Consider the following 13882-nt stretch of genomic DNA (forward strand, 5'->3'; position numbering starts at 1 on the left):
GTAACAAAAGTTCTAAAAGACAAAACAACTAAGATTATGCAAAAAAGGAAATAAACCTATAAATTTAAAGTAATAGTTTAATTGTAATTTGTTCTGAGACTATAGGACAGATTATGATCAAAGATTATACACAAAACATTTTAACCAAGTATAATTTTTCCACCCCTCTTGGTTTGTATTCAGTTTGGTGTGCAAACTGCCAAGCGTTACAAAGGGACCGGTGAGGGTTGTTGACTGTGCCCAAGGGACTAGAGAGAGGTTGACTCTGCCCCACCGAGGTGCCTTATAGACTAGATCTTTCTTTCGTTTTTCTTCTTTTGAGAGAATGCCAAGAAAGTCTGTGGGGCTGCTTGGGCAGAACTCCCTGTCTAGGCATCGTGAGAGGTTGCTTTCCTTAGCCTGGGGTATCTTTTCTTTAGGGGTTTCCTAGGTCCTCACTATGGCACCTGGGCAGAGATTTAGCATATTTTTACCTTGGCCATCTTTTGCTGATCCTGAACTGTAAACAAATTTTATAATTTCCTTGGTATTTCCAAGTCACATGTAAAACTATGGCATAAACACTTCAATAGAAAATCCCTCAGGCCGGGCACAGTGGCCGATGCCTGTAATCTCAGCACTTTGGGAGGCCGAGGTGGGCGGGATCACCTGAGGTCAGGAGTTCAAGACCAGCCTGGCTAACATGGCAGAACCCCGTCTCTACTAAAAATACAAAAATTAGCCGGGCATGGTGGTGCATGCCTGTGGTCCTAGCTACTTGGGAGGCTGAGGCAGGAGAACCGCTTGAACCTGGGAGGTGAAGGTTGCAGTGAGCTGAGATTGCACCACTGCACTCCAGCCTGGGCAACAGAATAAGACTCCATCTCAAAAAAAAAAAAAAAGAAAGAAAATGCCTCAATGGAATGGAATATCTCTTACCAGAAATGATTTGATTTCTTTGTCTTATGTTACCTCTTATTCGTCTAAATTTCTTTAGATCCATTTGTGAATTTCCCAAGTGCATCATCTTTTGGTGTATGGCCTCCCTGAACTGTCTTCCTTGTATAACATGTCTCTGGTTCTCTCTGGAGCTGGAACCCTGTACACGGGCATCGAGACCTCCCTAAAAACCCCTTGGAGTTATCAGTGATGCTGACTTCTGCTTTGGTTTTAGCAGAAGCTTTTTTTTTTTTTTTTTTTGAGACGGAGTCTCATTCTATCGCCCAGGCTGGAGTGCAGTGGCGCGATCTTGGCTCACTGCAAGCTCCGTCTCCCGGGTTCACGCCATTCTCCTGCCTCAGCCTCCGAAGTAGCTGCGACCACAGGTGTCCACCACCATGCCCGGCTAATTTTTTGTATTTTTAGTAGAGACAGGGTTTGGCCAGAATGGTCTCCATCTCCTGACCTCGTGATCCGCCTGCCTCGGCCTCCCAAAGTGCTGGGATTACAGGCGTGAGCCACCGTGCCCAGCCTAGCAGAAGCTTTTAAAGAGACGTAGCTTTAAGGCTGGGCACGGCGGCTCATGCCTGTAATTCCAGCACTTTGGGAGGCCGAAGTAGGGGGATGACTTGAGGCCAGGAGTTCGAAACCAGTGTGGGCAACATAGAGAGACCCTATCTCTACCAAAAAAAAAAAAAAAAGGTAAATAAAGCCAAAAAAAGCTAGCTGGGCATGGTGGCGTGTACATGTAGTCCTAGCTACCTACACAGGAGGCTGAGGATTGCTTGAGCTGAGCCGAGGAGTTTGAGGCAGTAGTGAACTATGATCATGCCAGTGCCCTCCAGCCTGCGTGACAGAGCAAGACCCTGTCTCAGGAAAAAAAATGAAAAATAAAAAAAATTAGTCATAGCTTTAAAAGACCCAGGGATTTCAACTAGAAAATTGTATTGAATAAATCTATTTCTTTCCCAAATGAAAAGTGACAAAGTTAAGGCCCTTAGTTGAGAAAAGTATCACGATGGCAATTTCTTTTCTAATTAGTGAAAAATGTGCCATTGGCCTTCTCTGAAATGTAACTAGTATTATTTTTCGTATTCAGGAGGGACCTTGTGGTGGCAGCCCAGAATTTTTTCTGTGCCGGCTGTGGAACTCCAGTAGAGCCTAGTAAGTACGGATAATGGATCGCCTGCTTATTATGTGATGACAAGGTCCAGAATAGCAAAGTAGGGCAGCGCATTGCTTGTGTGAGAGATGCCTTTGATGAGAAGTTGTTATAAGAGCTTCAGAGAAGTTGCCCTCTTTTTCATGAGGAGTCCATCATGACTGACAAGGCTGTGTGACCAACTAGGACCGAGGACACCAGGACCAGCCTCCTAGTTCTCTCCCTGTTGGGCATCAGCTCCAGCCATGTGGCCTCCTGCTGCCCCTTGAAAATGCCAGGCTCACTTCCGACATACTTGCGTTTGTGGTTTTCTCTCCCCCAAATGCTCTCTCTGCAGACACCCCCATGACTAATTCCTTTGCTTCTTTCACATTTTCACTCCAAAGTCACGAGGTCTTCCCTTGCTGCCCTATCTAAAATACCTGTCTTGCCCCACTGCTGGCCACAGACAATCCCATGAACGCTTTATATTACCCATCCTTATTTTTTTTCTTTATTTTCTTGCACAATATTTTCTTAGAAGTTCCTTCTTATTTTGTATTCCTAGCACAATCTTTCTAAAATAGTGTCTTATATTTTACTAATGTGTCTTATTATTATCTGTCTTCAACACTAGATTATAAGTTCTGTGAGGCCACATGTGTTGTCTGTTATATTTATTACTTTATTCCCAGCTTCTAGAAGAGTGCCTGGCACATAGTAGGTCTTCAAAAGATATTTGTTGAGTAAAGGAATGGCTTAACAAGGAGCTAGCCAAACTTCTCTGAGAGTTTGAGGAGGTAGCCTGAGAGGATCATTCCTGGGCCAACTGAGGCCTAGAAGATTAGGCTTTCCTGGGCCAGGCACGGTGTCTCCCACCTGTAATCCCAGCACTTTGGGAGGCTGAGGTGGGTGGATCACCTGAGGACCAGCCTGGCCAACATGGTGAAACCACATCTCTACTAAAAATACAAAAAAATTAGCCAGGCATGGGTGGCAGGCTCCTGTAATCCCAGCTACTCGGGAGGCTGAGACAGGAAAATTCCTTGAAACCAGGAGGCAGAGGTTGCAGTGAGCCGAGATCACACTATTGTACTCCAGCCTGCATGACAAAGTGAGACTCCGTCTCAAAAAAAAAAAAAAAAAAAGCTCGGGCTTTCCTCAGTCAGAAATGCAAGTTTCCCCCTTGAGACTGGGAATCACTTGTTCTGCTCTGATGGTACCTGTATGTCTGACCTGCAAAAGGCTGGAAAGAGGAGCTTTGTGGAAAGAGTTCCCTTAGCCTTTGATAGTCGGTTTTTGAAGGAAAAAGACTATGAGGAGCTCCTACTTCAAGAGATAAAAATAGCAAGCAGGAATCGATCTGGGCTTCCTCTCCCACACTGGATGATAATGCCTGACGGGCATCACCATTGTTGCTGATTTTCTTTGAATGAGTCATTTTCCCAGCACATCTAGTGGGGAACATGTCTCTTTGGTTAACCACTGTATCCTGGCGCTTCTGTAAATATCGAATGCATGAGTCAGAAACTGTACACATATGACTATCGCTCCACCAACTTTTTGTTATTTCCCTAAGCTTGTTCAGGTATGGAGATGTGTGTCTGCACTTTTGTACAGTGGCCTTGCCCTCAGGGAGCTTGCCTATCATCTTTTAGGGAAGATACACTCATCAGCCAAGTAAGTGTATGTAACACAAAGTGATGTACGTAACAAAACAGTCAAGAGTGCCGTGGGATTTACAGCAAGGGAACTTCATCTGAGCTTGAGAAGCTGGGAGTAAGAGGTTTCATCGGAAAGTGATTGCCCACAGAAGTAGGGGTGTTCGTCATGTGCAAAGGGCCTGTGGCAAGTAAAAGAAACCCTGTGTGGCCAGAGAGTAAGAATAGGAGGAGAAAACATGCTGCAGAGGTAGGCGGAGCACAGATTGTAGACAGCATAGAAATAATTTTGGGCTTTTCCTGTTAAATTCCTCTAGCTTCTAGGATACATTTTTTTTAACTTTTGTCTTTGAGATAATTTTAGACTTACAGAAGAATTGCAAAAAGAGTAGAGAGAGTTCCTGTACACCCTTCACCCAGCTTCCTTTACCGCTAACATCTTACATAATCATAGTTTCAACCTGAGAAATTAGCATGGGGTACAGTCCTATTAATGAAACCCCAGGCTTTATTCAGATTTCACCAGGTTTTCAATAACATCCTTTATCTGTTTCAGAATTCCATGTTGAATTTAGTTGTCATGTTTTCCTTAGTCTCCTTCAATTTCCACACACTGAACATGACATTTTACCCTTTACTAATTCAGTATATCCCAAAAATAAGGATAAGAAACAAGTTATCACACCAAAAAAATTAAAAACATTCTCTATATTGTCTACTTCCTAGTCCTTTTTGTTCTTAAGGTATCATTTATGGCTATTTTTTCCATCTAGGTTGCAATCAAATTTCATACATTGCATTTAGTTATTGATTCTCTTTAGTTAGCTTTATTCTAGAACTGCACTATGCAGTATGGTAGCACTAGTCCACCTGGCTATTTAAAATTAAATTAATTGAAATTAAGAATTCAGTTCCTCAGTCACACTAACTACATTTCAAGTACTCAATAGCCACACGTAACTCATGGCTACTGTATTGGACAGCACAGATATAGAACACTTTTATCCCCATGGAAAGTTATACCGGACATCTCTGTTCTAGAATATTTCTCTTCCACCCAACTCCCTGATGCTGACTTTTCATAAAATGAGGACAGTTGTGTTTTGGAGCAGGATTTCTCAACTTCAATACCATGGACTTTGTCGTGGGGGGTCCTGTGCACTGTAGGATGTTTAGCAGCATCAGTAGATGCCAGAAGCAGCTCCCAGTGGCAACTGAAAATGGCGCCAGACATTTGCAAATGCCCCTTGGGAGGCAAAATCACCCTTGGCCAAGAACCACTGGTTTAGGTCACTTTGTATTCTGTTTTAGTTAAAGGACTTAGGAAATTAAAAAAGATGGACATTAGTGTATTCTGTATTGATAGTATAACAGCATGTATTCAATGAAGTTTGATGAATGAGTGAATGGATATTGAGTGTGTGTTGAGGAGTAGATGAAACTGTTGCTACCAGAAGCTCACAGGTGCCTAACCCTGAATTTCCCCCAGGAGCAGTGGTTCAGTATTGACTAATTCAGTGTTCATGGCGACTCTAGAGAACATAACTATCATGAATAACAAAAAACAACTCTTTATTTGTTTGCTTTTAAACATCAACTCAGAGTGTGACCTGGGTCTGAGGGACAATTTGGGCAAGTGCAAAGGCATTAGCTCCCTCTCCCTTTCCCACCATCGAATGCAGCGGAGGAGGAGTGGGACATGATGGCTGTGGGCTGGAGCTTTCGCAGTCCAGGCTTGGGTTGGAATCCTGCCCGCCTACATACTGTTCGTGTGGCCCTGCGTGTTGCCTAACTTCAGTGTCTTGTGCTTTCATCAGTGAAATAGGGGAAATAACTATCCCTCTCTCACAGACTTTCGAGCACAGAATGAGATAGTAAACGTAAAACATTTAACTGATCTGTGGCACAGAGTAAGTACTCAGCAAGATTCATTTCTGTGGTCGCTCCCAGCCAGGCCTTGTTTATTTTTTATTTTTATTTTTTTGAGATGGAGTTTCACGCTTGTTGCCCGCACAGGCTGGAGCGCAATGGCGCAATCTTGGCTCACTGCAACCTCTGCCTCCCGGGTTCAAGCAATTCTCCTGCCTTAGCCTCCCAAGTAGCAGGGATTATAAGCATGCACCGCCACTCCAGTCTAATTTTGTATTTTTAGTGGAGATGGGGTTTCTCCGTGTTGGTCAGGCTGGTCTCAAATTCCCAACCTCAGGTGATCTGCCCACCTCGGCCTCCCAAAGTGCTGCGATTACAGGTGTGAGCCACCGCACCCGGCCAGGCCTTGTTTATTTTTAAAGCCATTATTTGGAAATGATCTTCAGAATCTACAGTGTACGGGTTCTACAGCAGCTGCTTTCCCATCCATGATTTCATTAATCCTCCCAGTATATGGCAACTAAGATTTGTGTTATGCTGTATGGTATTTCAGTTACAAAGACGTACATGACTCAAACTATGAATGATAAATATCAAACTTGGTTCATGTCAGAACCTAGTGTTGAGGGAGGGGCACATAGAAGACTTCAACTGAATTGTTTTCTTTCTGAAGCTGGGTGGTGAGTGCACAGGTATTTGTTGCATTAGTTTTTATACCTTTTGTTTGTTAATGTATTTTATTAGACACATTTCCAAAAGTGGTCAATGAGTGTTTATTTTAGTAGGTTAGAAAGTGCAGTGGGCGTGGTGGCTCACGCCTGTAATCCCAACACTTTGGGAGGCCAACATGAGTGGATCACTTGAGGTCAGGAGTTTGAGACCAGCCTGGCCAACATAGTGAAACCCCATCTCTACTAAAAATACAAAAATTAGCCGGGCATGGTGGCACGCCCTGTAGTCCCAGCTACTGGGGAGGCTGAGGCAGGAGAATCACTTGAACCCAGGAGGGAGAGGTTGCACTGAACTGAGATCATGCCACTGCACTCCAGCCTGGGCAACAGAGCGAGACTCCTTCTCAAAAAAAAAAAAAAAAAAAAAGTGTAAAGAGCAAAAATTCCTTCTTTCCCCTACCCTCCAGAAATAGTCACTGTTGGCTTTTTGGTGGGGATTTAGACAGTGAATATATGTTTAGTGTATGTTTATATATATGTTCTTAAATAAAATTGAGATCACATTATACCTATTTGTAACTGGATGTCCACTTCCCATGCTCTTCCGTGTACTTTATGGGCTGTACAGCATTTCATGTTGAGTGCACCATACTTATTTAACCAATTGCCTTTTGATGGACATTTTGGCTGCCACCCCCATTATAAATGTGCTGTAATGAACACCTTTTTATATCACTATGTGTGCCTGTTAGCATTTCTGTCTGATGGAGTAACAGAAGCAGGATTACTGTTACACATGTAAGAATTGAAGTCTATCACAAAAATGTCTTCCTACAAATTAGTTCTATCAGTGCTAGATGTAGATGCCCTCCTCTAGATACTGCACCAGTTCTGGGTCTTCTAAATTTATGACAGGCTGAGTCAAAACAGAGTATCTCACTTTTCTTTTCTTTCATTTCATTTCAATTTAATTTTATTATTTGTCATCAATTTGTGACAGGGTCTCGCTCTGTTGCCCAGGCTGGATGGAATGCAGTGACATGATGATGGCTCACTGTAGCCTCCACCTTCAAGCAATCCTCCTGCCTTAGCCTCCCAAGTAGCTAGGACCACAGGCACACACCACATTGCCTGGCTAATTTTTTTTTTTTCTGTGGAGATGGGGTCCCACTATGTTGCCCACGCTGGTCTTGAACTCCTGGGCTCAAGCAGTCCTCCCATCTTGGCCTCCCAAAGTGCTAGGATTACCGGTACAAGCCACTGTGCTCAGCCTCACTTTTAAAATATGCATTTTTTTGTTTCTGAGATTGTTTTTCTCTGTTAGTTATCTGCATTTCTTCTTTCCGTGAATTACCTATTCCCATCCTTTGTGCATTTTTGTATTTTTTTCTCATTGATTTATCAAGGTCTTTATGATGCTGCTTCCTAACATTGTATATATACTGCTTCACAATTTATAAAGCACTTTTCCTATGTGTAATAACACTCGATCCAGTTCTGAGTTGCATTTTGTGGTCTCAGAATAGTTAGCCTAACCTGCCTTCAGTCTTCCTGCTAGTGAGAGGAGTCTGGACTCCCACTCAGATTTCCAGATCCTAAAATGAATGTTCCTTTTGCTACACTGCAGTTTGCAATTTCCATCTTCCAAATCCAGGAGTATTTTGGGAAGGTTTTGTTTTTCTGACATCTGTTCCACAAGAGCAGAGCTCATGAATGGCCATGATTTAATTCCCCAAGTCTCTGCTGGAGCCTTCCCAGCTGTCATGAGGTTGAGTATGGCTTTATCATCATGAAACAAGTCATCAGAGTCTTTGAATCTTGCGTAGGAATTGGAAGTCGGGGTATACCAGGATAGGTTTTCAGCACCAGGTGTGGCACTCACCCTCCGGTATGCTTGGCAGAGTTTGTGAAGCGGCTCCGGTACTGCGAATACCTAGGGAAGTATTTCTGTGACTGCTGCCACTCATATGCAGAGTCGTGCATCCCTGCCCGAATCCTGATGATGTGGGACTTCAAGAAGTACTACGTCAGCAATTTCTCCAAACGGCTGCTCGACAGCATATGGCACCAGCCCATTTTCAATTTGCTGAGCATCGGCCAAAGCCTGTATGCGAAAGCCAAGGAGCTGGACAGAGTGAAGGTGAGCCGCAGCCCCAACCCCATCCCTCTCATTGGAAGTGTCCTGTGGCAGGAAATGCACATCACACTAGCTTGGGGAACCCACAGATACATCCTCTAAGAGGCAAATGGATCATAAAGCGAGTGAAGCGGCTGGGCGCAGGGGCTCACGCCTGTAATCCCAGCACTTTGAGAGGCCAAGGTGGGCGGATTGCCTGAGGTCAGGAGTTCGAGACTAGCCTGGCCAACATGGTGAAATCCCATCTCTACTAGAAATAAAAAAAAAAAAATTAGTCAGGTATAGTAGCACACGCCTGTAATCCCAGCTACTCGAGACTTGAGAGGCTGAGGCAGGAGAATCACTTGAACCCAGGAGGTGGAGGTTGCAGCAAGCCGAGATTGCACTACTGCACTCCAGCCTGGGTGACAGAGCAAGACCCTGTCTCAAAAAAAAAAAAAAATTAGTGAAGCTTACACTTTGGAGCCCCTCTCCTGCACAGGCTCTTTCCAAGGCCCCACACTGAATCTTATACTTAGTATTATGTTTTTCTTGAAGAAGGCCCCAAAGTTCTGTAAGTTTTAGGTTCTACAAAACCTGGATCCATCCAGGGCACACTCTGTGGATCAGCGGACTCAGTTGTGAAGGCTTGCTGTATAGGCGGTTTGCTTTCAAGGTTTGTTTTATACAAATGCAGCATTTCAAGCTTAGAAATAACATTTAAATTTGACTTGCACTTTTCCCGTGTCATTTATTACATTTAACTTTTCCCCGTGTTTGGTTTCTCCCATTAGGAAATTCAGGAGCAGCTCTTCCATATCAAGAAGCTGTTGAAGACCTGTAGGTTTGCTAACAGGTACTATTCTCAGCTGGGACAGGCTGCCTTCCCTCCATACATCTGCTAATCCTATTAGTGCCTCCTGCATCTGGCTCCCCCATTACACAGGGCTTCTTAGCACAGTGATGACCTCATGGCTTTCCTTGGGAAATCATGCCATCTCTTTGAATTACTAAGCCAATAGTGGGATGCATTAGTCTGTTCTCAAGTAGCTAATAAAGTCATACCAGAGATTGGGTAATTTATAAAGGAAAGAGGTTTAATTGACTCACAGTTTTGCATAGCTGGGGAGGCCTCACAATCATGGTAGAAAGTGAACAAGGAGCAAAAGCACGTCTTACATGGTGGCAGGCAAAGAGAGAGCATTTGCAGGGGAACTCTCCTTTATAAAGCCATCAGATCAGCCAGGCGCAATGGCTCACACCTGTAATCCCAGCACTTTGGGAGGCCGAGGTGGGTGGATCACGAGGTCAAGAGATCGAGACCATCCTGGCCAACATGGTGAAACTCTGTCTCTACTAAAATTACAAAAATTAGCTAGGCGTGGTGCTGCATGCCTGTAGTCCCAGCTACTTGGGAGGCTGAGGCAGGAGAATCGCTTGAACCCGGGAGGCAGAGGTTGCAGTGAATCAAGATCGCACCACTGAACTCCAGCCTAGAGACAGAACGAGATTCTGTCTCAAAAAAAAAAAAAATCAGATCTCGTGAGACTTATTCACTACCATGAGAACAACACAGGAAAGACGTGCCTCATGATTCAATTACCTCCCACCAGGCTCCTTCCATGACATGTGGGAATTATGGGAGCTACAGTTCAAGATGAGATTTGGGTGGGGACACAGCCTAACCGTATAATGGAGAATTTAACTCATTAAGAAGAATGGTTTAGTTGGAGGATGAACAACTCTAGCCAGTGACCTTTTTATTATTATTATTGTTATCATTAAATTGTGGTAAATACATATAAAATTTACCATCTTAACCATTTTTAGAATACACTTCAGTGGCATTAAAGTATTAACATCGTTATGCAATCATCACCACCATGCAGCCCCCAAACTCTTTTCATCTTGCAAAACTAAAACTCTGTATCATTTAACAACTCCCCATTCCCTCTTCCTCTTAGCCTAACTCCTGGCAGCCACTATTCTACTTTCTGTCTCCATGATTTTGCCCACACACATGCCTTATATAAGAGGAATCTTACAGTATTTGTCTTTTTGTGACTGGCTTGTTTGACTTAGCATAAAGTCCTCAAGGTTCATTCATGTTGTAGCATGTGTCAGAATTTCCTTCCTTCTTTTTTTTTGAGACGGAGTCTCCTTCTGTCGCCCAGGCTGGAGTGCAGTGGCGCGATCTTGGCTCACTGCAAGCTCCGCCTCCCGGGTTCACGCCATTCTCCTGCCTCAGCCTCCCAAGTAGCTGGGACTACAGGCATGCAGCACCACGCCTAGCTAATTTTTGTAATTTTAGTAGAGACAGAGTTTCACCATGTTGGCCAGGATGGTCTCGATCTCCTGACCTCGTGATCTGCCCGCCTCGGCCTCCCAAAGTGCTGGGATTACAGGCATGAGCCACCGCGCCCAGCCAGAATTTCCTTCCTTCTTAAGTTTGAATAATATTTCATTGTATGTATATACTACATTTTTTTAATCCATCTATTCATCCGTGGACACTAGGGTTGCTTCCCCTCCTTGGCTATTGTGAATAAAGTGGATATGACCATGAATATACCAGGGGCCTTTTAAAACCCCTTATAGGGAGGCATGTCTAACCAAGTGGAACCATGGTCTTCAAAAATTGTACTTTTGGAAGTTTATCCTAAGGACATACCGATGGATATAGGCAGAGATTTAAAGTATAGTTTTTTTTGTTTGTTTTTGGTTTTGTTTTAAGACAGAGTCTAGCTCTGTCACCCAGTTTGGCGTGCAGTGGTACAGTCTTGGCTCACTGCAGCCTCTGCCTCCCAGGTTCAAGCGATTCTCGTGCCTCACCCTCCCAAGTAGGTGGGATTACAGACATGTGCCATCACACCTGGCTAATTTTTGTTATTTTTAGTAGAGACAAGGTTTCACCATGTTGGCCAGGCTGGTCTTAAACTCCCGACCTCAGGTGATCCGCCTATCTCAGCCTCCCAAAGTGCTGGGGTTACTAGTTTTGTTTTTAAATAAGAAAAGGCATTAAAAGTCTATTAAGAGGTATTATTCTCTCTCCCTGGGTGATGGGATCATTGATACTCCAAACCTCAGTGTCCTGCAATATACCTGTGTAACAAACCTGCACACATACCCCCAAATCTAAAATAAAAGTTGAAATTATTTTAAAAATCTAGGTGTTCATAATAGGGCAGTACTTACATTAATACCATGTCCGTAGAATAGAATACTATACAACCAGTAAAGACTTAGGCATGAATTCATTGAGAGAGAGATTTTTAAGTAGAAAAAGCATAGGTTACTCAAGGAAGTTAAGATTGTTTATTGTACTTGGTGGAATTATAGAGTTTTTAAATAAATGGTTTAGCTTTAAAGCGTTTTTTTCAGTCTCTAATCTTTGATGATGTATTGCTTTTTAATTAAATTTTGGGGGAAGGAGCATGTATTCTGGAGTCATTTGGTTTTGAGCCTTTGCTTCATGGCCTTGGCATGGCATTGGTCTCAGGGCCTCGGTTTTTTCATCCACAGCATAGAACAATACCTATACTTCCTACCTTGTACAAAAAATCTTGAATATCCATTCTGGGCTTCAGATAAAAAAAATTAGTAGATCTGTGTTAAGTCCAGGGGGATGGTCAGCACCAACCGATCACTGCTGGACTGAGTGTTAGACACGTGTCGGGGGACCATGAGGATACAAACGGAGGCAGCATTTAGCTCAGTTAGGAGTGAGATAGGGTAGACAACAAGCAAGGATTCCAGGAGAAAAAGGCTGAGCTTGAAGAGTAAGGTGGAGCAAAGAAGAGGGATTGGGGATTCTCCAGGCAGAGGATGCCGCAGGAGTGGGCACCTCAGGCTGGGTGCAGAATTGAAGAGAATTTGGCATTGTAGCATGCCAAGTCCAGTGTAGGCCATGGCTGTCTTGGAAGTGCAGGGAATAGTGCTTCTACTAGCCATTGAGAGAATTCAGGTCGACACCTGCCGGGTTTGGAGAAGATGAAGTTTTGAATGCCCTAGGGACCATGACCACTGGCAGTTGGCTGCATGAGCCTTAAGCTCAGTGCCTGACTCGTGCATTTGGAAGTCATAGGCTTGCCGAGTGAGTGAGAATTTTCGCAGCTGAGCCAACAGTCCATAAGGCTGATAGACTTGAAATGTAGCTGTAAGAAATAAGGTAGGAATTTTGATTACTTGGTAATCAAAGGGTACTAGGTTCACATTCTTTAAGACCTAAAAAACTAATGCTCAGTTTTCTTTTGCTCAATGTGTGCATGGGCAGGCTGTAAGAGATACAGGTCTCTGCTTATTCAGCTTTTTGAAATCAGCTTTCATGGAATTTTAACTTCCTGGCTTCCAAGCAAACTTGCAACATGTAGAATGGTGGCGAGCATGGTTCACTGTTGTTCTTGGAGCTATTTATTTTTTAAATTGAGTTAAAAAAAAAATTAAGTGTGAGTGCCAAGAGAAAACAACTGGCCCCATTCTTCCCTGTCCTCTGTGTGGGTGGGTTTCTGAATTCCTCTTTGTTTCCTCTCTGGCAGTGCATTAAAGGAGTTCGAGCAGGTGCCGGGACACTTGACTGATGAGCTCCACCTGTTCTCCCTTGAGGACCTGGTCAGGATCAAGAAAGGGCTGCTGGCACCCTTACTCAAGGACATTCTGAAAGCTTCCCTTGCACATGTGGCTGGCTGTGAGGTGAGGGTGCACCCAGAGCAGATGCGTTCCCGATGCACCAGGGCCTGTGCTGGGTGTTCCGCACTTGACTTCATTTAACTCTCACAAACCCTGAGGGAAGTGCCGGTGACCTAGTTAGAGATGAGAAAACTGAGGTCAGAGCTGTGAAGTAACAGCTGAGATACCCCTGCTGGTAAGTGGCAGAGCCAGGATGCAAGCCTGGACCAATGGACTTCATCTGGGTGCCCAGTTCTGCTCAGGGCCCACTCTGCCCTGATGCACCAAGTATAGTCATGTGGAACCAGGATTCAATGGAACAGGAGGCTCTGTGTCTACACGGATTGAAGAATTGTAGTGCAGCAATGATAAATGAAATTAGATCATTTCAGAGTGCATGTTTATAATTAGGACCTTACTCTGGTACTTTAAAACTGCTTTGATATGGAATTGGATGAATGTACATTTTTATCTTTTTTTTGATTCTGACCCATTCATTGCTGCAAAACACAATATCCTTTTCCTTCTGGAGGCTGGAATCATAGACACTGAAACACTGATGTTTATAAAGTTCTGTAATAGTGAAAACTCAGCTTCTCCATCAAGAGAAGGTTGTAACTTTTTGATGTCTTCTTTTACAGCTGTGTCAAGGAAAGGGCTTTATTTGTGAATTTTGCCAGAATACGACTGTCATCTTCCCATTTCAGACAGCAACATGTAGAAGATGTTCAGGTATCTTAATAACTTAATAACATAAGCTTAATAATAGGTTAACTAATTAAACTAAGTTTAGTAACTTAAGCACAAAATTAACTTAAGCTGAATAATAGCTTAATAATTT

General features: G+C 43.6%; 1 protein-coding gene across 25 annotated transcripts in view; it reads left to right on the forward strand.

The window, feature by feature from the left end:
• RUBCNL (rubicon like autophagy enhancer) overlaps window positions 1–13882 on the forward strand; it is a 161847-nt gene that overhangs the window by 79999 nt on the left and 67966 nt on the right. For 24 of the 25 annotated variants that reach the window (XR_010150299.1, XR_010150297.1, XR_010150298.1 and 21 more), the window contains 5 exon segments: window positions 2018–2082; window positions 8162–8400; window positions 9171–9232; window positions 12912–13065; window positions 13683–13773. Coding sequence is in view for 21 of the 25 variants with exons in the window: in XM_063791849.1 (XP_063647919.1) it covers window positions 2018–2082; window positions 8162–8400; window positions 9171–9232; window positions 12912–13065; window positions 13683–13773 (611 nt within the window). In the remaining 4 variants the exon portion in view is untranslated. 25 annotated transcript variants of the gene reach the window in all.

Source organism: Pan troglodytes, chromosome 14 (assembly GCF_028858775.2).
Source record: "Pan troglodytes isolate AG18354 chromosome 14, NHGRI_mPanTro3-v2.0_pri, whole genome shotgun sequence".
Lineage (NCBI taxonomy): Eukaryota > Metazoa > Chordata > Mammalia > Primates > Hominidae > Pan > Pan troglodytes.